The following is a 24798-nucleotide window of genomic DNA, read 5'->3' as shown; positions in this document are numbered from 1 at the left end:
AAAAACAACAACAACATTGTCTTACACAATAAAGATGATGCATTGTGGAATTTTTTAAATCATTAAATAATGATGATAAATGGCTGAAATTCAATGAATACCTATTTGCTCTATATTTACGGAAAATACACTAATCACTAATAGTCAATATCGATGCTAACAAGGTCAGAATTGCTAAATAATGGTTAAATATTAAACCTTGCTGATACATTGATCTATCATAAACTATCATGAATTTTGGCCAAACAATGGGCAATATGTACAGTTATACTGTAGACGGTTCCATCTGGTGACGCAGGTGGCTTAGAAACTACATGCTTCAAGTCTTCATCAAAACTGGAATGAAGATATTCATCTTTTGACCTCAATCTCAGTCTTTGTAATGGACAGTGGAACAGAAAACATTTAGATATTACTGCTACAGTCATGTCATGCCCTTGAGTCATTGTAAGCCAACACAAAAGGCATTAGATTTTCTTCTTGCATTAGTCATTGTGTTGGACAAATACCATATTTCATGTCTTCTCAGATGCTTTTATAAAACATTGAGAATGCACGTTGAAATAATTTATTTTGACTTATTTATAGCTGAAGTTCATGCTTTGAAATTCTAATTTTAGACCAGCCTTGTAATCTTGACATGTAATCTTAAACTTCAGTAAAACACAGTCATACATTATCAAAAACTACAAGTCATTGGGTCACCAAAGCACACGTGAATAGAAAGTGCTATTTTTAGACCCTTGCCATCTTAAACAACGAATGTTAACTCTTTAGAAATGTTTGCCGAAAGGATGTAGAGAGAAATATAGTTATTTGTGTTCTATTTGAAAAGCTTTTAAGTCTGGTTCTATGCCACAAGCCATTTTACACCTCAGCAGCCTGCATTTGTCCCAGGCCTTTCAGAAATAAGATGGGAGTTCAGCCTTGCTTTTGAGCTGTATTATAGGCCACCCATGCTTTTAGATATCTGTGATACATTTTCTTGTGCCTGTCACAGAAATAGTCAGTAGGTATATCACATCACTTGGGCTCTTTACCAAAACTTTGCTGTGTACGGCATACATTGCCTACTTATGTCACCTTCTAAGGCAGGGGTGTCAAACTCAATTCCTGGAGGGCCGGAGCCCTGCAGAGTTTTGTTCCTACCCTGCTCCAACACTCATACTATGTATTTTTCAAATAAGCCTGAAGGACTTTATTAGTTGGATCAGGTGTGTTTAGCAAATCCGTAATAGCATAAGCACAACTGGCTCTTAAAGGGAATGGGAGATGAGGCTCTGATTGGTTTATTGCACATTACGCCCAAAAAACACCCATTATTCATTAAGAGAATGGGGACAACCTGTTGGCACGCCAACCATTTTCCTGTCATTAAACTAGCAAAAGTGGATTCTGACACGCCCTGATTTAAAAAAAAGTTATTAGTTATTAGTATTGCATGAAGCTAGAATAAAATGTTTTTCTTTTTGGACATATTGAATGTTCAAATATTCACACAATATTTATATATATCTATGGCTTTTAATGCCTTTATTAGGACAGGACAGTAGAGAGATGACAGGAAAGTATTGGTTAGAGAGAATTGGGGATTGGAAAAGGACCTTGAGATGGGAATGTTTTGGGGGCCCTAAGTAAGCAGTCCCTGGGGGGGCCCCATCGGTAGAAATCATGTTCTATTGGGGGGCCCCCTGGACAATTATGTGGGGCCTAAACACACTACTGGCCTCGGTTATATTTAATTTTATTTGTGAGTGAATTTAATTACAGAATATGTTTTGACTAAACACATTTTTGTGTACTGAATGGGATTTAGCTCAGTGTATTTGGCTGCAGTGTGTATGTGGAGACAGTGAGTCACTCTTGCATGAGCTCTAAAGCCCACTGGATCCCTAAAGGACCCTGTGACTCAGCGGAGCTATGGCTGGGTTCATCTCCCTGCTCTAGTGAGGGCAACTCCAAAGACACTTCAAAAGTTCTCCACCTCACAGAGACAGAGATTCCTCTGAATAAGTCGCACAGATTTATTCTGCAGATGCCTGGCTAAATGACCAGCCTGTGTTTCCTCAGCAAAGCCACCCTGTTAACCTCACGCCTTCCATGTGTTTGTCATTAGACTGAACGGCAGAACAAATCAAACACTGCACTTTCTGTTTTATTCCTGTTTGTACTGTCATCTATTAAACGGTACTTTAGAGTCTGCAGGAGGTTCTCCAGGCACCCAACTTAAAGCTCAATACGGTCTGTTCATCTCCCAGAAGCCTTCCAGGTTTCTTCTGGGTATCCGCCACTGAAAGCCTTCTGAAGAATGAACGGTTCTCCTTGTGACACTTTGCATAAGGAGCCTCTGTTTCTTCTGCCCCTATCTGTGGAATCAATTTTTTCCACCTCATATTTTTTGGCCAAATAATTATCTTTAACGTGACACTGGAAAGATGTTTGGGTGCTGAAGGCTGCCTCTGTGTTGGCCAGACCTAATGTGCGTCGAATGACTGGGTCACTCAGTGTGAGCTCACCTCAGGCTGTGACAGCTGCGCTCTTCAAAACCCAGAATGCTGAGAAGGGGGGGCCTTGCATGAGAAAAACCTTGCAAAAAAGCCCTGAACTTCAACTGTCTATTAGTTTGTGGACATGTCGGTGTGGGCTAAGGGAGCATGTTCTTTCTCATTATGCTGCTTTTCTCATTCCTCTACTAAAAACCTTGTCACCATTAACATCTTTCTTGCTTTATTGTTCATAACGGGCCTGAACAGATTGCCTAATAGAAGAGAACATCTCTGGTCTGAACCCATTAAGCATAGAGGTTACAATGGCAGTTATCTGTGAGAGGTAATATCCCGCTATATGGAAGGAAGGTTTTAACCATTGATTCATTTGTCTTGTCTACTTCAAAGGAAACCAGAGTATCGCTTGCCTAATGTTTTGAAAAAACTCTGTTATAAAACTTGAAAATCACTGTTGTGTTGTAGGAGCTCGAGAGAGTGACATCTCTGCAGACCAACTTGCAGCTGGCCGCAGTCATCTGCACTAATGCACGCAGGTCAGAGAGCTTTTATCACTGTCAGATTTTGAAAGGGGTTTAAAGGAATATTACAGCTAATAACTGAAAGCGGTGTTATCATTTTTCATCCATATGTTGTTCCAAACGGACTTGAGAAGATTGACTGAAAGTTTTCTTGTTTTAAAAAGTGCATAAAATTATCAAAAAAAGGTCTGAACGATTCCAAGGCTTCTGAAGTCACTGGTTAGCTTTGTGTGAGAAAACGACATGCAAGTGATTTCAATCGTTCATTGCAGTGACTAGGTTTATCAGCGAGTTAACAAATCTTTCAGACCGGTTCTATTAAAGAATCATACAAATCATTAATTTCTTCACTTTCCTCAAGGATTCATGCATGGTCACAGTGTATGGAAATTGAGAGAAATGTAAGCACAAAATTACATTTTGAGGATCTTGTAATATTTACGCTAAAGGTATTTAAAGCTATAGATCTCATTACTAAAATGTTATGCTGTAATGTAATATACTGAAACATTGTGCTTAATATAGATAATAGTGTGTAATATACTAAAATACAATTAGTTCTGATTGACAGAAATATAAAGAAAGAAATAGTTAGCTGCTACCATAGTTTGCTATGAAGAATACAATACTATAGATATAATGTTATAGCTTTCTTTAAATGACAATCAACATTTCTCTTGTTTATTTTTCTCCAAAAAAAGCTATCACACGACTTCAGAAGAACTAGAAAACGGCACACAAGTTGTGTGGACTACTTCAAATATTCAAATGATGTTTGTCCACTTGCTTCAGTGCCTACACATTTGAAAAAGAACATGGAAACAGTCTTTTTGTATTCAAAAATGTATTTAAAATGCAAAAAAACAAAAGAAAAGTAAAGCCGGTTTAAAAACAACATGAGGAAATGAGGAAATTCATATTCATTTTTAGGCCAGCTATTGCTTAAAGTTGTGATCAGCAGTAGAATAGGCAGAAATGCTGTTATTCTGCTTTTAGGCAGCTTCATTCTGCTAAAGAAGGCTTCACTGAAGCCAGTCTGGGGCTGTTAGCCAATCAGAGACGACGACAGCTGTTGACAGGATTGTTGAAGTCTTTGAGGACCATAAAGACTCTGGTAATCACTTCATCAACATTGTTAATGGCTAAACAGAGAGTTTCAGTCCTCTGTGCATTTTAATTTCCTTCTGCCTAGTTTCACAGACACTCTGTCCGTCTTTTACAGCAAAGAACTGATGTTCGACTGAGTGAAATGCTGGAGGTACGTTGGCACAGAAATCTACACAAATACACTCATTATTTAAAAGATAACCAAAAGAGAACTTGCAAACAACTGAACATGTATTAGCTGGACGAAGATGCTTTGGACTGAGATTGTCTCTCGCACCCACTAATTGTGGTGTTTGGTGTCTTTATGTCTTCTTAATGTAAATTTAATATGAGATTGTTCTGTCATCGTGAGGGTAATGATAGAAATCTAACATCATTCATTAAACTCTTAGCTCAGTTGTTCTAGTTGAGTCCTGTGAAAATGTCTGCAGATATTCAGGTAAAATGGAGCGTTTAATTTTACAGGAGGAGGACTATCCAGGCGCCATCCAGCTGTGTTTAGAATGCCAGAAGGCTGCCAGCACTTTCAAACATTACAACTGTATAAGGTGGGTGGAAAACCGCTCACTGGAATGGAGAGAGATCCAGATTCTGAAGTTCACTAAATGATGGCATGTGCATATGTGAATATAATGGAATTTATTTGATTTTCTGAACTGCCTTTTTAAATCGTAACATAGGCATTCATTTAAAGCAGTAGGGTTGTATACAGTCCATGTCCATACAGCATCTTTTTCTGCTGACAGACATTCAGGTGTTGCTTGCAAAAAGTCTTAATGAACAGGTTTATCAAACTTTTTATGTTTTATAATCCTTGAAATATCTATCTAGTAGATAGATAAAAACGACTCGGTACTATAAATGATACTGTAAAAATTGTGAAGTAGGTACTTACTGCACTGATGTATATAGTTATGCCATTTTTCGTTATTGTACTGTATTTACTTCAGATTTAGCCTTGTGAAAAATGCTGTTCATGTTCAATATACTGTAACTGAATTTATACAATATTTGACCTTTTAAGATTTGCTGAGTTACATTTAATTTGACAGCCTCTGCCAAGGTAAGGCCACTGTTTTATCACATGGCATACTGTATAATGGTGTCTCAGACTTCATTTGATACAGCAGTTCCCTTCTTCGTGGCTGCCTCCCTCAGATTCCCACTGTTTTGATGGGTCACGTGACTTTTCTTTGACAGCACTCTTTTGAGTTTTTTCTGTCCCCTGACAAAGGCTTTTTCACTTCAACTCTTTGGGAACAAATTACTGTGTTCTAAATATAGCAATATTAATTCGTAGTCATGCTGTCTCCTAATGACATTACATCGCTTTTATTACTCAAGATGTTCTCAGTCTGGCGTAAAGCATTCTGCAATCTGTTGAAGGATATGGTACTGAAGCTGTGAAGTTTGATCAGGGAGTATGAGGGTGAGGAACAGATGCATCTGTTTGCTGACCAGTGATCGATATGTCACGACCCGCACTAATGGAGGGCCTTTTATCTCATTGGGATGTGGCTTAACAGACAGGGAAGATGCAGTCAGTTTTGCTCATGTAAAGGCTACTACCAATTGTTCACTAGTCTGTAGCTCTTCCTCGCTTTGTGTGACTCTGCATTGCTGCTCTGTTTAAGCTGGCGCGGGAAGTTTTAGCTATCTGATCAGCCTCCAGTCAGCCTGCTCTGCACACACTGATATCCATGCAAGTGCATGGAAACCTGCCCAGTGTGATTTCCTTCTGTTTAAACACTCTCTTTTTGAAGGAAGAATGGAATGAAAATTCATTTTTCATATTTTCTGACCAGCTATTGAGGTACTGAGGTTAGTTTGGATAGTATGGTCCTGTTGGTAGATTCCATAACTACAGTGCCTTGCAAAAGTATTCATACCCCTTAAATCTTTCATGTTTATTATGTTGCTGCCTTATGATAAACTGCTTGAAATTACTTTTTTCCCCACATCAGTCTACACTCCATAATCCATAATGACAAAGCAAAAACAGAATTGTCACAACTTCGTAAAAAAAAAAAAAAACCTGAAATAAGTGACAACTGAAAACTCATTGTCACTCTAACCAAAGCCCTTCTCCATCAGTTGCTCAGTTTGGTCAGGAGTCCAGCTCTAGGAAGAGTTCTGGTTGTTTCAAACTTCCTCTATTAAGGATAACGGCGACTAAATGCTTCTGTGAACCTTCAATGCAGCAGATTTCTTTTCTGAACTCTTCCCCAGATGTGTGGTTTGATGCAAACCTGATTTTGAGCGCTACAGGCAGTTTTTTTTACTTTAGGGCTTGGTTGTTGCTCTGACATGCATTTTCAGCTGTAAGAACTTTTATTAAGACGTGTGCCTTTTCAAAACATGCCCATTCAGTTGAATTTGCCACAGGTTAACTTCACTCAAAGTGCAGTTACATCTACAAGCAATTTGAATGTTCCTGAGCTAAATTTCAACTGTCGCAGATAAGGGTGTGAATACTTGTGCAATGGAATCATTTTTTTCAAGTTTTTTATTTTTAATAAATTTGCAAAGATTTTGAAAAAACCTGTTTTTTTTTCTTTACCATTATGGTGTATGGAATGTAGATTGATGTGGAAAAGGGTAAATTAAAGCTGTTTAACACAAGGCTGTAAAATAACAAAACGTGAAAAAGAAAAAATGAAGGGGTATGAATACTTTTGCAAGGCACTGTACATATCTGGTTGTAAAATCAATCTTTTTTTCATTACTAGCCATGCATTTTTTTTTCTTTTTCTTTTTTTTTTCCTAATTTTGAATTTTATTTTACTTTCCACAATGCTATATTGTGGGTAACATTGAATTGATATTTAACAGCTTTACTCTTTCATTGTAGCATTTCCTAATAAAGATAATAAAGGAGAAAAGCTCCATTTTATAGATTTCCAAAATGTTTATTCCCATTTAGCCATTGGCAAATGTTATTTTTGGACTCTGCCTTTGTTCGTTCGCTTCAGTTGTTTTACCCAGAAAGCTACACAGCCACAAAAGCCTGTGATGAAGGAAATGTAATAAAAAAAAATTAAAAAGGAACCAGTCCCATTTCCCCTGTCAAATTCTACAATCTGGACCCTTACATTTATTAGGGGTGAGATTGGATATATCGATTGATAGAATGATCACACTCCATAAGGCACGGTCATTTCTGCAGCAAAAGTAGTAAGACCTGCAGCAGGAATATTTGGGAGCCAGCCTGTCTTTATAAAGGCTTAGCTGTGATATATGTGAGCTGAGAACAATATGAAGCTGATTGGCCACTTGCTCTCCCTCCTCATTTATTTGTTTACGTAATGATAGCAGAGTGAGTGTGCTCTGTCATATGTTTGTGTGTTACTCTGATACCCAGTGAATATCAAAGGCATTTTAGGCTTGGCAAACTGGGGTATTAACACTCTGGCAGTGATGTATTCTTCAGGATTTAGCAGCCATGTGTTTTGTCATGTTGTTTTTCCACCTTCCCTTGTGTTTTTTCAGGCAATTAGTCCCCAACAAGCAGTGAGGTAGATGAAAACGGCTGTCTGCGGGAAGTGTGACGTCAGCCTCTGCGTTACTCACAAGTCCGGTTGAATGGTTCTTGAAATTTCTAAAAAAGTGTGAGAATGAAGGGCTGTAATTTTCCCTTAGCACCATCTGCTTAGCAGCATGAGCTGGGATGTAGATATATTTGAACAGCGTTTTATAGATGAAGTGCTAGTTTGAGATCATGTATGAGATCAGTTTAAGACCATCGCCTTACCTGTACATTTCAAAAGATCAGAGTTTGGTTTGGTCAGGTCTAGTATGGTAGATGCCATATCTTGTTTTGTTTGTGTTTTTGTTTTGTATTTTAACAAACATAAATCACAGATATTTTATACTATAGTGTTTTATTTTATTTATTTGTTTTTGGTTTATTGGTTGGAAGTAAGGGTTGGCGATCTGACGATTTTATATTGTGATCGATCTTGAAGATGTACTTTTCAAGCAAATCGTAGAGATCATGATCATTTATGTTCTCATAATAATGTTAAAACTACAGCATTTACTGCCTACTAATGACTGTGACTGGCCAGTAAGTCATAGGCTTGTTCCAGCCTGGGAATTCTCAGTCTCAGTCTGGGATCATCGCTATTCAGATTGTGGATTGTGATTTTGCGTCATAAGATCGTGATACGATATTTTGGGAAGACTGCCCACCCCTAATTGAAAGGCTGTTATAAAAGTATGAAGCTTAAAAATTCAGTGCCCAAAATTGGATGAAACTGCTAGAGGTCTTCAGGTGTTGTAGGCCTTTTTGGTCAGGGCTCATCTACAAATCATTGTCTCTCCTCTTGAACTTTGTTGCATGTGCTTTGACTTTAATAAGGTTGTGCGCATTTGGATTGAGCCACTGCCAGTTGAAACACTAAAACATTCCTTTTGACTGTTAATTCATCCACCTGTTTTACAATTCAGCACACTCTTTCAGGAGCATGGAGTACTATTCAAAAGCCACAACCCTTGTTAATAAAAGCATATTTGATGGAATCTCACGATTTTTATAGTGATAGAACTGTGGTTTGCTCATTTCGATCCCTGTAGGGAAAAGTGATAAGATTTATAATTGAATGCATTGAGATTCTGAGCTGTGAGGCATTTGTGTGGGCAGGTATTGATGTCACTGCTTGAATCTGAGCAAGGAGTTTCAGAAGGGACGTACTCCATGTCTAGGTTTAGGGAGTCTAGGAAGTCCTGCGGTCAATATCACAGAGTGAAATGTCACTTGGATATTTCCTTACTGCTAAAGTAAAATGGAAAAATTTCTTGCCTTTTGAGAGTGAAATTCTATGATTTTATTATACTCAGATTTCAGATCTGTGTCTCTCTGTGCCTTTTTAAATGCAAATGTTTTAACAGATCTAGAGAGAATGAGAATTGGCAGGGATACCATAAAGAAGAATACCCCACTGAGTTGTGAACGCAAGCAGTTGCAAAATGACTCATACTGTTTGTGGGGAGACTGTCAAAAGCTGGATTGCTGTTGGTGTGCTTGTCAAAGTGCCTGCTAACTGACCTTCAGATATTCAAAAAGGTTTTGCTGGGGTTTTGGAAATTACCACATGCATCCGCTGAATTTTGAGAGTAGAAAATTTTAAAGGTGTTTCATATTTTGAATAGTTTCCTTTTTTCACCAGTTAACATTATTGAATGTCACAGTAAATATGTTTTAAAATCAAAAAGTGTATTTCAAATAACTGCTGTTCTTTTGACCGTTTAGAACGTTTACATTTCTGAAAAATGTAATGTAAAAAATGTAATGTGTTTCTGCAAAAAATATTAAGCAGCATGAAGAAAGGTTCTTATGGTCTGGTTGACTTTTTACATGTGCAGACACATATTACAATAATTTATCTAATGCTAGACCGTTGCAGAAGTTCAGAACCAGTCGCTTTTTTTGGATGGGAAGTTTCAAGTTCTGATGGTTGCAGTATGTGTTCCTACGTCAAACACCTATCTCAAAAGATCAAGGGAAATTTGGTTTCTTGTGATATGACAGCTTTAAATTCAAAGCAGATGTCCATCAGTCTCATTCTTGGCATGAACTATGTGCTGTTGCAACATAAAGAAATTGTGATTCGCATGTTGCTTCATCTTAAAAACTTTAAAAACTTCACAGATAAACCTGTTTTGGATTTTGAGGACATCTTCAAGACTTTTACAAGTAACTGCTTTTCCTGCGGCTAGTTATAGACTATATATCAGCACTTATTCTACCAGTAATGGATACTTCAGCTGTCTGCTCGCTCAGGTGCAAGAAAGCGGAGTTAATTGGAAAGAGACGTAAGCCGCAAAAGTGCCCAGCGGTGTGGTTTTACGGTGTGGCCCAGCACACTCAACTTTTAAAAACACTACCCACAAATCCAGCTACATCCTTTAATTTAATCACATCTGACACCATTGGCCCCATGCTATTAGTAAAGGATTTATGTTCCGAAACTAAAATAAAAAAAAAAAAAAAGTCTTGGTCTTTCCTCTCTGCGCTTTCTTGCCTAATGTCATGATAATGATAAGAGACCGTTTGAATGGAAATGTTTTATTGTGCAACGGATCCTGTCGTGAAAGCTCATTAAAATGTGATTTTTTGCGTGGTCTTCCCGAAGGAAACAGCAAAGCTCTGAGAGGCACAGTGGTGACGAGCTGCGAGTCAGAAGTAATTGATCAGCTCGACATGATGCTGGGTTTCCTCTGAGGGCCCTAAAGGAAAAAGGGCGACCCACGTTGAGTCAGAGCCCACTGTGATGGATTGAGGCAGACTAAAGGACTTCTGCATCTTCCCATCAGCCTTTGCTAAAACTTGCCCAGGACACCAGCATTCAAAACCATTTGTCTGAAGAAATCAGCTTTTACATGAAAAGGTCACATCCTCTCCTGCCGTTCTTTATAGCAACACAAATAGAATGTTGCATATTAAAACACCTCATGTTTTTGCACACCAGCCGTGTGTTGGTATACGGATGCGGTTCCTCATGCCAAGAAGCATGCATTGTTTAGAGCCCTATGATTTCCACGATGTGGAAAACACGGACAGAATCGTGGAATCCAGTCATAAAAACGGATTTCACAGTTTAACGCAGAATGTCATGGAATTTGTCTTATTTAGAATGAATTAATCAAAAGTAGGTCAGTACACTTAAATTAAATGGTGATATGGACTGCTATCTGTAAATATTAAACCGCAAAAGTTCTGTGTGTCTCTGTTAATGAATGGTGCAGATGCACAGTTTCATTTAGTACACACTTAAGGTCCAAATATACTTCAAACGAAATCGAAGAATGAACTGATATTTAGAAAAAAATCAGACAAGACAAAGTTCGTTTTGAGTTCGTTTCGGCAGTTCGAAACAGCTTACCAAAGTGAACTTTCTGGGGTGTTCGTTTTGGCTCCTGAAAACCTTTGAGCTTCCATTGGTCCGTGGCAGTCATGCAATTGGTAGGTGTGTTCTGAAAATCCACCTTCTTTGACGTGCAATTTTTTTTCCTCGGTTCTTTTCTCATTCTGTGGAGGTCAGACAAGAGAGAACAATATCTCTGGGATAGTCAGAGCTAGCAACATGAATACACTGGAGCAGTGTTGGGTGTAACGCGTTACTGTAATAATATTACCTTTTTCAGTAACTGGTAGTGTAAGGCATTACTCATCTGAAAATGGTAATATTATTACAGTTTTCCCGAACTAGTTACTTGCATTACATTTTGCCAGTAGCACCTTCATCACCCACAAGGCACACAACACAGAGAACAGAAGGGAAGGGGAGGAGGGCGTGAATGGAACAGTGATTGGTCTGGGTTTGGCACGAGGTATCATTTACCATCACCGATTGGTCGACACCCAGCAGTAAGCAGCAGAGCGGCATCCTCAAAGACCGATGGGGAAAAATAAAAGCGTCAACAACGGCAAGCTCTTTTTCAGAGGAAGGTTCCCAGCAACAGAAAGCTAGTTTCGACGGGTGGAGATTCAGTAATTATTTAGAATATTTTCAACGGAAGGAAAATAACTTGACGGTGAAGTGCACACTCTGCCCGGGGAGAAAGCTGCAGTGTTTGTTAAACATTGAGGAAGTTAATATATGTTTGGACTTGTTATAAATTGACAATCAAATTTATTGATTGTTTGCACCAGACGGTGTTTGTTAAACACTGAGGAAGTTAATACTTGTTTGTACTTGATTGCACAAGTACAGTTGTTTGTAGCTATATGTGCTAGACATTGCCAGTCTGTTGTTGGCGTAATAAAGACCCTAAAGAACACTCCTCCTTTGTATGATCTCCCTCCATCTGATGCATCTCAGGCAATTATAGAGTAATTAAGAAAAAAAATGTAACTAGTAATATAACTAGTTACTTTCTCCAGGGAGTAATAAAGTAAAGTAAGGCATTACTATTTTTGAGAGTAATATGTAATATGTAATATATTACTTTTTTGAGTAACTAGCCCCAACACTGCACTGGAGTATCGAATAGCTGAGCTAGTACAAATATATCCGCACATGTACAGAGAAAAGCGTCAGAGAAAGCATTAATTCCTAGAAAGAAATTGCAACAAAGCTTAGTGTCGACGACCCGTATTTTTGCCAAAAATAAACTTTGCTTAATTTTCAATAATTAAAAGATAAATGAAATTAATGTTTTATGCCTTCATTTGATAACCAGAAAAATACACAGCACAGAATTTCTGAGGGGATAAGATGGCATAAGGCTGATTTAAGAAGTACATTGAATAAATTAAGTTGTTTTATGCATTCAAATAATTAAACATGCTAAAACACAGCATTTAGTAACAAAAAATATGGTGAGAAAAGATAAAATATTTCATAGGGCCCTAAATGTAATTTTTGTTAATTTTATAAATTGGTGTGAAAATGTACAAGTGTCATGATTTTAATTAGTTAGACATGCTTTGATTAATACAATTTAATTTAACTACTAAAAAAGGAGTCAATAAAAATCTAAACTGAAACCAGAAAGATTAAAATATATTTTTGGAAAAAAATTAAACAGAATTTAGGAAAAAAAATAAAACAGATTTCATAGGGCCCTAATTGTGGCAAAATTAGAGCATCTATAGATTCAGTTCATGTTCAGTTCTTTTTTTTTTTTTGTGCATCCAGTGCCTTCAAAGAGAAGAGAAAAGCAATAGGCAGTTTAATTAAAGTTTTATGCATTCCGTCTAATCTTTCAACGACACTGGCCCACAGGGGCCAGGCAATCCCTCACGTCAAGCTGAGTTAGCTTGTGAAATAAAATACAGTTGTTCTTAATTGTCAGATCATAATTATGTGTGGCCACCGGCAAAGTTGCTGCTAGTATCATGTTGCTCCAAGTCTCAGCTGGTTCCTCATAGAGCCCCAGAGGTTTGCCTTTTTAGACACTAATGGGATCAGATGGGTCAGATTTTTTTTACTCTAATTTTTGTTTTAGCTTTAGTATTTTTGCTGGCAGTGCTTTAAAAGGATACATGTAGAGATGCTGCTGGCCCATTCCATTTAAATCACTACTATTACTGCCATCAGCAGTAAGCAGGACTTGTGTAGCAAATCCACTATATTCAACATTTACTGTCAGACTTGAGGTACAAGGTATTTGGACAGGCTTTTTTTTTTTTTGAGGTTGCATTTTTAGAACCTAAAAAACAAACATTTGGTTGCAAGTCGGTGCTGATAACTTGTTTAAATCCTTTCACAATACCCCCCCCAACACAACCCCCAACCCTCTTTCTCCCAGTTTGCTTCCTGTCACTTCTCCACTGTCATACTAATAAAAAAAAGTCAAAACAAACACACACACACAAAAAAAAAAAACCTTTGGTTGAACATTTTGCTTGTGTACATTATAAATTTCTTAGGTCTTTTCATGAAACAAGTAAAAAAAAAAAAAAAAAAGTTAAGATTCGATAATTTAAAGTAAATACAAAATACTTAAATATAGAATTATATTTTTTAAACAACACATTTTGCAATTTTAAATGTTTGCCTGAAATTTTAGTGAAATTGTTAGGGCAGATGCAAATCTGAAATACTGGGTCAGATGGGCAAGCAGAAAAAATCCTCAAACCGCCTTTTCAGTTTTGTAAAAGTATTAATTTTCAAGGAGTTCTGAATTTGTATGTACTTTATCGAGTGTGTGAGACCATGTCCGACCACCCAACCGGATGGAATGTATTTAAATGAAAACCTAATGTGTAGCATTTTTGCACTAAAATGTTAATCCTAAACACCATTTCCGTAAAGATCGTGCTTATGAATAATTATGTCCAGACTAAATATTTTATTACCATTACATAATTATTTTCATTGATTTGCTATAGAAAACCTACTATGATTGTATTAAAAAAAAAATGGTGTTTATTTGTTTTGTGTGGATAAATTCACATATACATTATTCACAGAGTATCGGCTGCTTCACAACCAATTTGAAAATTCTGTGCAACTGGCATTAGGGCTGAGATGCGAAAATAGTACATGAATGTTGGAGATAGTGGAAAGACAGCTTTGCTGGTGAGTTCACTAATAAAGACATCTGATTGGAGTGTGATTGACGTGACTCTAAATCAGCCTTATTATTTTTTTTTCTCCCTCGTTCAGAAAACCCACTGACTAGTTTAGCAGACCCCTCTCAACACTAACATCACACATCAGTCTTGCTCCAGCTGAACAAGATAAGCAAGAAGCCATGCTCTGTAAACATAATCCTCTGTTTTTCAAATGTCACCGTAGAAATGTCACCGTCTGTGAGGCAGGTTGTGTGTTTTTTAGTGCTCTCTCTCTCACTCTCTGAGAAAGCTAGCTGTTTTTGCCTCCAACATGTTGCTTTAATATTTTTGGTGGTTTGTGTTACCCTGCAAACAGAATACAATGGTTACTTGTGCTTCACAATGAACCAGCATTTCTGTTGTTTTGTATTCCTATTCACCATTTGCCACCCATGTCTCTTTTTTTCCCCCCACCTCAGCGAGTTGAATTCCAAACTACAAGACACTCTGGAGCAAATCGAGGTATGTGACTTTTTTTTTTATGTCCTTGGGCAAAGATAGGAATCTAGGATGGTGACCTTCTTCTTCATTGAATCAGACATTCAATCTCAGATCACCCTATTCCCTTCAGAAACACTCACCCACCCTTGACAGATTAAGAACAGCAGTTGCCCTGATGTAGTGCCTCAACTTCATATGAATTAAACAGATCGGAAGGAACACTTGACCATGCGTTTGTACGTCTAACAGTGGCGCTCAGGGTGTCAGTCTGCCAGCATTTGGTCTCTCAGGCCCAGAGGCAGATGGACTGTGTTTTATTAAGTTGATTGCTGTCTTTCAGGACTTGGTAGCTTCGTGCAAGCTTATACTGCCACAAAACACGCATATCTACACAAACTCACACACACACAGTTTCTCAAGCAGTGCTGTTTGTGTTATCTGCTACATTATTCAGTGGTTTCTGTGTGGCAAATGTAATTGGATGGCGTTCAGCCTCGTATACAACTCTTTTACTCTTGACTTGCTCTTTTTTCCTATTCTTTCATGTTTCTCTTTTAATATATGTCTCTCACTCTTTCTTTTCCCTTCCTCCCCATGTTTTATCTTGTTCGCTGTCTCATCACATGCATTAGCGAATAGCACGGCGCCTGTGCCAACGCAGAGCGCTGCTACCAAAATTAAAATGATTCACGCCACTTTTCTATTTCTGTAGCAGCGCACGTCTCAACTCATTAAGAATGCGAATGCTTATCTTTGAGCTCAAAATGAAGTTGTGCATCTGTGATTTAAACCACTGATTATTATGGCCCTCATTCATTTGTGGTAATTGTACGTTTCAGCACCATAAAATTAGGCTTCTAATTTTTTTTTTTTTTGCCTGTATCTGCTTTCCATATGCACTCAAATCATGCCATTGAACTGCTTTGCAGATCTCGCTGATTTTGTGCTTGTTTATGCAGGAACAGCTAGATGTGGCGCTGTCCAAAACCTGCAAGCACTTTGATGTTTCTCACTACACCAAAGTTCAGCTGGCATATAAACTGCTGGGCAAGACACAGGTGAGTCATCGCTGCTCGAGCTGTCACGACCCTGACATTTTGGCTGATGCTGAATTGTCATTCAAATAACTGTGATTAACCCATTTTTTTTCTGTCTGTTTTGTTTATGACGCTGGCACACAGCGTAAGCCTAGTGCACACACACCTTGTGAAGAAGTTATACAACAAAACATTTGATTGTCTTTGTGAACCTATATTAGAAAGTTTAGAACATGAAGAATAATGTCAACATATTGAAAATAGTTGAGTCCACTTTAGTCTACTTCGATTTCATCAAAAAAAAAAAAAAAATTAGTATAATTTTTTATTTATTTATTTATATATAAGTTGGTACTAAAAAAATGAAAATGTCACGGTACCAGGTCTCTTTAAGTACCCAGTCAATCTGGTTCTTGACGCATACAGTGCTATGATTTCCGTGAAGCAGAAAACGTGGACGGAATCTCAAAATCCACGGAATTTGTACATAAACAACATCACCAGAACTTTTCACGTCACAAGCATTTTACCATTTCATTTGAGTAAAACCAGTGTCAGTTTAAAGGTATTCGCGGGAACCCGTCAAAATAAAAGTTCATTTTTACATAAAGGCATTGTGCTAGAAATATTACTTTTATTTAGTAGAATGTATGTGATACTGCTACTACTGTTGAAAAAAAATAATAAAACTTAATTTTTTTAAAGAAATAAAATCACACAATATTTCTTTCATGTTTTAATTTTAATAGCAAATCCCCTTTATTTTTCAAAAAATAAAATGTGTTTCAATTTTATTAATTAAATTAAATTTGGGTGAAACTTGTTTACTGTTTTTCATAATTATATTACTTGTGTGTATGTGTATGTATATGTATATATTAGAGATGGGCTCATTAGAATTCTGCCAAAGGCATTCAGAATATGTGTGCTACCCAAATAAAATAATAACTAAAAGTAAGTCTTTTAGAACGGGTTTCTAAAGCCAGGTGTTGCATTAGACCAGGGGCTGTTTCCTGTTTCCAAAATGGTTTCCATTGGGAAGCTTCTTAAAAAAAAAATTACCTGAAGCAAACCCGGCTGCTTCAGCTGCATCCATGTTAGCATGTCACGTTTGATGTGGTAATACACACAGGTTCGAAGACTCGTTCTCGCCCCCTACAGTGCAATTCGGCTAGGTATACATCCGCGCTAAAATATCAAGGTGAAAGTCATCATAGTTCGCCTAATATAGACCCAGCTCTCAACCCAACTTTGAGAATAGATTAACTGCGATATTTTTTTATCGCCCGATAAGAGTCTCCCGTTTACACAGCACGTTAAGTTGAAGTGCTTTTCATTGCATTTGTGTATTCATGTAAAATTGGCATATTTTAATTGCTAGTGCACAATAATCACAGTTTTATCACAGATATTTGCTTTGATAAAATCATTGGCGTAGTCATCGCAGCCTTATCCAGTGTTTCTTGACTCTGTCTTCCCTTTCCGTGCCACTTTACTCCTTTTTTTTTTCCTCCCCAAAATGGGAAGATGATTCATACCTGGCACAGGATTTGCCAGAAGAAAGTGCACTCTGTTGTGTTCCACCTTTCTTTTCCAGAAGAAAGCAAAGCTGTGATTGAAAGCAGAATCCGGGGAAAATATCTCATTGTTGGTTTTATTATAAGCTGACTCCTGCCCCTGCAGGGGTGCCTTCTCCATCCCCTTATAAAATGATATTCAGGTAGAAATCTCCCACTGTTGTTGCACTGCCATCGATCTACAGGATTAAAGATCTTCTTTTTTTCAAGTATTAAACACGCATGGTTGCATGTGTTTGTGATATGACTGTGAAGGTGTGTATTTGTATAATAGCTGATATGATTTTTTTTAATGATGGTATGTGTGTGTACATTGATAGGACTAGTTTTCTCTGAGGAGATGTTTCACAGGTATACTTTGACTTAATTCTCTTCTGCATTGAACATGTCTGTGTGTTTCTCACACAACCTCAAAAAGCAAAACATATGGTGCAAATTACCTGTGATCTTCTGTGAGAGAAATCCTGTCTGTATATAAATATCTGGGAATGCAGTCTATTATTTTTTCAGGATGTTTTTCCTCATTTATTTTGACCTTGAAAACTGTAACTCAAGCAAAAGTTGTTCTTGTGCTGCCTGGTGCACCTTCATTATGAATTTAGACCTTTTTGCCAACATTCTGGATAAAACAGTTGGAGGTTCAAATATTGTTGGCATCCCATCCATTGTTAAAAAAAAAAATCAAAGGTAGTCATCATGCGCTGCTCCTAATAGCAACTGTAGCAGTACAAATATGTATAATATAATTCTATATGTATATAGAATATAAATACACTTTTTCAGACGTTTTTGGGTGAGTAAGAATGTTTTAAACATTGATATTTGTATCCATTAAGGACACATTAAATTGATCGAAAGAGTTTTTAAATTTTTAAATAAATTTGTATTCATCAAAGAATCCTTTAACCTAACTGTCACTCACATTTTTGAACATAGACTTGAAAGTGCATGATCCAAACCTAAATTTTCATAATTCATGACTGAAAACATTTTGTAACATGCCTTTGATGTACCAATTTAATGGTAATGCAATGTTTGATTTTAAAATGGGTTTCAAAGGATGAATTTTGAGATTTTAAGTTTTCAAGTGATGTATAATTTTTGATGATTTCTAAAGTGTGATAGAGAAAAAGGCAACAAAGAAGACTTTTTTTTTTTGGCAAAGGTCAGAACTCCTGTTATGATGTAGGTTTTTGAGGTGCACTCTTGTCATAAATTAATCTATTACTTTTCCTACATCATTTTTTACAAAAAAGATTGGTAAAATGTCTATTTACGGGTCTTAGACGTTTCCAACGATATATAGTTTGTCATGATTAGAGTAGGATTTAATTGTAATATAGTGAAGTAAACGTAGGCATCCCACCGAGGGGACGGGTGACAGTTAACAAGTTTTAAGAAATATCGCAGTTGCAACAAACTTATTAAGCTCTATTTTTTAACATTGATAAAATATTTCTTGAGCATCAAATCAGCATATTAGAGCGATTTCTGAAATGCTACTGAAATTCAGCATTGACATCACAGGAAATACATTTAACATTTTAAGTTGCATTTTCATTCAAAATGAGTTAATTCAAATATATTAAATGTATAAATAGTGCTATCAAGATATTATTTATGTAATTGATATAGAGATCTTTTTTATATTAAAGTATTGTTTACTGTCAATTCATTTGAAAATCTAATCCTATTCAAGTAGTGTGTTCTTTGTGTGTCTGTAAGCATTTCTATGTGTGTGTTTGTCCATCAGCCTGACTGTGTTTAAGTATGCAGTATGTGCGTCCTGAGACGTCCCCTGTCTCATCTGAAAGAGCCTTCCTCGTGTCACTTTGATCACCAAAGCCTCTCGGGTAGAGGGCAGCTGCGCTGCATTTAGTCAGATACATTCACTCGCTCACACACACACACACATACACCTCTAAGAACTTAATTTATTTGCTGTCTGAAGACCAGACTATTGCAGTTTCATCTGCGGTTGGTTACTAAGTGAGAACTGAGAACCTGTAATTACTGAAGGACCGACTCCAAGATGTGTGATTGATACGTAACCCTTGAAACAGATTCAGATTTTAAGAGTTGGCTCTCTGGAGACCGCCGAGAGGGTCATTCCCTGGCTGAAGAGATTATTAGGTGATTCAGGACACTTAATTGGAATGCATGATCAAATCCTTACAGGGAGTAGTTATGAAAAACAAGCTTTTGAGAACTGTACCACTGCAACAAGTCATTTGTAATTGATAAAATCAATAAAAATTTAGTATGAAAATAATTAACTTCGTATTGCATTTCGTGTGAGTGCTGACAGATTCAGGTGCTTTGACAGATTGCTTGTGTGGTTTGATGTGTTTGAGAGGTTTCTTCAGTGCGTAACTGAACTGTTTTGTGTTATTAATTCAAAGTCATTTAATTAAAGCTTGTACTAGCCAACTAAAATGAAAGAAAGTGCAATCATTTTAATTTAAATATTATTTTTAATGAACTATTCATGGATGGATCAATGAAAGTTTTAAATTAAACATAGCTTCAAAAAAAAGTTGAAATCCTTTAAAATGTAAAAGTTCCTTTATAATAAATATAACAAACTGTAAAGGACAAAAAAAGAAGTTGAATTGACATTCAAATATGTCAAATATCTTGGAAGCCCACGATATTAAATATGTTAAATGAATGAAATGGACACTAAATAAAATAAATGATTATTATAAAACATTGTACACTAATCTACACTATTTTAATGTTGCTGTGGGACAATGTGAGAGACACCTAAAAAAATTATTGTAATATTATCAATACTATAGTGGAACAATAAAACAATATATGGTTTAGAAATTTTAATATTTATTGAACAGAACACTGAACTACATAAATATTCTTGTCTCTCTCCTCAATGAGGGAAAAGTAGTGCTTATACTTCCAGTTTGCGAATGCTGCCTTTGAACTCAGTGGACTTTCCATCGCTCTGACTCCTGGTTGTTGGTGAAAAACATAACGCAGTTAGTTATGCCGTTTATTTATAACGCCATTGTTCCCATCACTGCTCACTAGTGGGGCAGTACTCTCATTTGGCACTTGGTGAGTGTTAATTTTGGGCCTTGGCTTAAATGCTGAGTGTTGTCAGGAGCAATCCATTCATTCAAATGCATAAATGTTATTAGAAATCCATCATTCGGCATTTGGTGAAGTAAGTTTAAGGTAATTTCAGAATTCATGTGGGTCATTCTTCGCAGGTCAGATAATGCAGAAGTTTATATAGATATGTAAAAATACATCCATGAAGATAGTAATGGTTATAGGCCTATCTTATAGAACATTATACCTTACAAAGGTTAACACTGTTTGTGCTTTTGTTTTTTTTTAACTATTATTTATAATTTAGTAATTTAACATTTTATGATTTTAAAAAGCTACATGCAGTTTATATAATTATGTTTATAGACCCCTGTATAACATTATGCATTCATATATTTTTATTTGTTATTTTAAATGATATTTAAATATCTGTATTTAAAGGGTTAGTTCACCCAGATAGCAAAATTATGTAATTAATAACTTACCCTCATGTTGTTCCAAACCAGTAAAACCTCCGTTTATCTTTGGAACACAGTTTAAGATATTTTAGATTTAGTCCTAGAGCTCTCAGTCCCTCCATTGAAGCTGTGTGTACAGTCTACTGTCCATGTCCAGAAAGGTAAGAAATCATACTGTTTGAGTGCATGTATTACTCCGGGATATTGGTTTGTTTGAACTCAGAGGGAGTGTCAGCCACATTAAAAAAGTTAACAGCTTAAGTCATTTGTGGATTAATGCGTATTAGAGATGCGAACCATTTAAAACTATTCAGATTTGGTGAACTGAATGATTCGTTCGTGAACCGGATATCCAGACTGCTTTGTTTTGAACTCTCTCTCACAACAGACCCGGAAGAGAAGACAATGCTGAATAAAGTCGTCATTTTTGCTATTTTTGGACCAAAATGTATTTTCGATGCTTCAAAAAATTCTAACTGACCCTCTGATGTCACATGGACTACTTTGATGATGTTTTTCTTACCTTTCTGGACATGGACAGTATACCGTACACACAGCTTCAATGGAGGGACTGAGAGCTCTCGGACTAAATCTAAAATATCTTAAACTGTGTTCCCAAGATAAACTGAGGTCTCACGGGTCTGGAATGAGGGTAAGTTATTAATTACATAATTTTGCTATCTGGGTGAACTAACCCTTTAATAATAATAATAATAATGATAATAATAATAATGATGATGATGATGTTTTATTTTTATAGCTCCTTTCAAGAACCCAAGGACTCTTTGCAAAATAATACAAGCATATTGGCAAACAAAATACACCAGACAGTCAAGTTGCTGCCTTATCAGCTGAATCCTTCCAACTTTTTCCATGCTTTGTACTTAGGGTATGCACTTTTTTTCTGCAGTAGCTCACTCTGTAGCCTTTGCCATAATTTCAAAAGCATTTTATCATAGAAATCCATTTTCACCAACGTCACCGATGGATATTTCATCATAGATCTGACGAAGATGTTCCCACATGCTTTTAGCTAGATATTTACCGTCCATCTAACTTCTAACTAAGTTTAAAAGCAATCAAACACAAACCTTGCTTCAGTTTATACGTCATTCTCTAAATCTGTTGTTTGTGCCTCTAAAGAGGTGCTGTTCTTTCAGTCTCTGTTCCATGAACTCCGCAATTAACCTAATGACTGCACATCTAATTTTCCATCTTTTCATCTTCTCTGTTTTTTTTTTTTTTTTTTTTTTTTAAATCTATCTAATGGATGTAACTGCTCGTTTTTCTCCTCACAATTAAAATTTCCATCACATTTGTCTTTTAGATATGTTATTACGGTTTAATGTTTTCAGGTTTATTATTTATTTTATAAATTTCCTTCACAGAAAAATATGCTGAAAAAGTTGTTGTCAGCTCCATAATTTTCGTTTTAATATTTTTTTTATATTTCCGCCTATCTGCTTTTGAATAGACTGGCCTGCAGGAGAATGTGAATATCCTGATAGCCTTTTGGATGGATTGAATTCAGCTAAAGCTGAGGGAGGGATGTGCTCATGGCTGAATGAAGAAGGAAGCAGTGAAAGCGAGAGGGAAGAAGCGTAATTAAGTTGTAGCAAAGCTCTTGTTTTCCCACTGGGACCATACTGAGCTTCAGTATGTAGTTGGGTAATGATTCATCTCCTGTGAGAGTGTGAGCCAGGCCCACTGTTACCCAGAAGTTTTACCTTCAAACAGATCTGCTGTGGCAGGGAAAATACATTCTCTCATTTTCTTCTAGTTTCCATTAAAAAAAAAAAAAAAAAAAAAAAAAAAAATATATATATATATATATCTGAACATCCATAGAACATTGTACACTTATAAGACTTGATTTCAGAGAATGCTTTTATTATTCTTTTAAATACTCCATAGCAAAACCTTTTTACTATTTCGAAGAGATTTTTAACAGAGTCAAGTCAAATACAGTTTTGGAGTTTTTAAAAATATATAATTCAGTCATAATTTTTATCTCCATGGACAGAGCCACGGAAGCTGGAATGGCGTTAAACACAAAAATACTTTATAGCGTTTTTTTCCTCCTTTGCTTTAAGCTGTTATATATATATATATATATAAAATATTGTAAAACAGCAATATTGTGAAATATTACAATTTAAGACAACTATGTTATTCTAACATGAATATTGAAATTTATTCATGTGATGGCGAAGCTGAATTTTAAGCAGTCATTACTCTATAGTCTCAGAGTCACATGATTCTCCATAAATCATTCTAATACACTGATTTGATGCTCTAGATAAATTTTAATAATAAACTGCTCAGGGTTTTTTTTTCTTTCTTTTTTTCTCAGGTTTCTTTGATTAATAGAAAGTCCAAAAGAACAGATATATAAAATCTATATAATTACTTGAAGCAAGTTATTCTAGAATTTCACACCTCAAGTAAATTAGTCTTGTTCTAAGAATATGCACTATAAATATTTTTAGTGGTAAACAAGATAAAAATAATAATTAAAGAAAAAATCAGACTGTTTAAAGGCCATTTAGTGGTTCTTTATTAGAAAATGTGCATGGAAACTTTTAAAAGTAGTTTTGTTTTTAATTATTATTATTTACTGTGGTTTGGGGTTTTTTATTTATGTGTTGCTTTGTATGATTTTTTGTGATGGTGAAGCATCTAATGGTTGTGAGGAGAAAAGCTGCACACTAAGTAGTTCTTTGGAGAAAGTTCAATACAGTCAATGCAGCAGGTTTTAAACATGCAGAGTCATTTTGTGCAATGCAAAAAAAAGGATTTGGCAGGTTATAATATTGATTTTTCTTTTTTAGTTGATGCCTTTGTGAATATGCTATATAAAAGTACTAAATTAAATACATATGCTATATAAAAGTACTATATTAAATAATAAATCTTCCTACAGATGCTCCAGTGTTACTCTGTCATTCCTGTTTTTCCTCTTTCTCCACAGACGGCCATGGATCAACTGCACATGCACTTCACCCAGGCCATCCACAACACTGTCTTCCAGGTGGTGCTGGGATACGTAGAGTTGTGCGCCGGAAACGCAGACACCAAGTTCCAGAAGATGCAGTACAAGGACCTTTGCATGGTACGCCCCATTCTCCCATACCTCCTGTTGATGAATGTCCGAGAAAATGAGATGAACTTGGCCAATATACACAGAGGTCACTTCCAAAAGTCACTGTGAACCAAATTCACTGCTTGAACATGAAATCATTCATTGATAACATTCTCATTGTGCTCTAGACAGGCGTAAAATAGGTTAGATTCCTGCCTTTGGAAATGACGTATATTTGTCTAGCTGTAGCGAGAGAAGCGCATTGCGTGGCGATCTCATTCATGAGCATATCATGAAGCAATTAATTTGAGTTAACAGAAAAAAGTGGAGTCTCTGCCAAGCACCTTATAGCTACTCACCACAAAATACGGTCTCACAACATCTTCAGCCTGGATACTCAAATTCTCATTTGCATTTGTATAGAAGCACTGAACCTTAAGATCACAAACACAGTTGCAGTCATCTTTTCTGGGTCATTTTATTACTGCATAATATTGCAAGTGGGAGATTATATAATTGATAAATAATATTAAGCTCATCCAGTAGACGAAGCCATACCGATAATGATTATTTCACTTTTTCTTTGACTCCCAATAACTATTCTTATATTAAACTGAAAGATTAATTTCTGCAAAACTGTATTTCTTTTCCTTTTTTTATTATTATAGTGGGTCAGTGAAATGAAACCCTTTGAATATGAATTCACTTGAGTCTGAATTTATTACTTTATTCAAAAGTAAATAAAAAATGCAATTCATTCTTGAATAAACCCATTCTTTGAAGAACATCTATTCCTGTGATGCTAAGCTGAATTTCCAGCAACTGTTACTCCAGTCTTCAGTATCACATGATCCTTCACAAATCGTTTTACTATGCTGATTTGGTGCTCAAGTAACATTTATTATTATTATGCCGTGAACAGTTGTGCTGATTAAT

At 36.2% G+C, this 24798-nt stretch overlaps 1 protein-coding gene across 4 annotated transcripts in view; it reads left to right on the top strand.

Annotated features, from left to right (window-relative positions):
* The window catches only part of vps50 (VPS50 EARP/GARPII complex subunit), a 136599-nt gene that overhangs the window by 14822 nt on the left and 96979 nt on the right, over nt 1–24798 (top strand). For all 4 annotated transcript variants that reach the window (XM_059556447.1, XM_059556446.1, XM_059556448.1 and 1 more), the window contains exons 6-12: nt 2970–3040; nt 4022–4139; nt 4248–4283; nt 4598–4680; nt 14615–14657; nt 15596–15694; nt 23752–23892. In XM_059556447.1, the coding sequence (XP_059412430.1) occupies nt 2970–3040; nt 4022–4139; nt 4248–4283; nt 4598–4680; nt 14615–14657; nt 15596–15694; nt 23752–23892 (591 nt within the window). The remainder of the gene's footprint in view (nt 1–2969; nt 3041–4021; nt 4140–4247; nt 4284–4597; nt 4681–14614; nt 14658–15595; nt 15695–23751; nt 23893–24798) is intronic.

This window comes from Carassius carassius, chromosome 8 (assembly GCF_963082965.1).
Source record: "Carassius carassius chromosome 8, fCarCar2.1, whole genome shotgun sequence".
In the NCBI taxonomy this organism is placed as follows: Eukaryota; Metazoa; Chordata; class Actinopteri; order Cypriniformes; family Cyprinidae; genus Carassius; species Carassius carassius.
The sequence above is the reverse complement of the archived record's forward strand: the minus strand, read 5'-3'. Positions and strand labels throughout refer to the sequence as shown.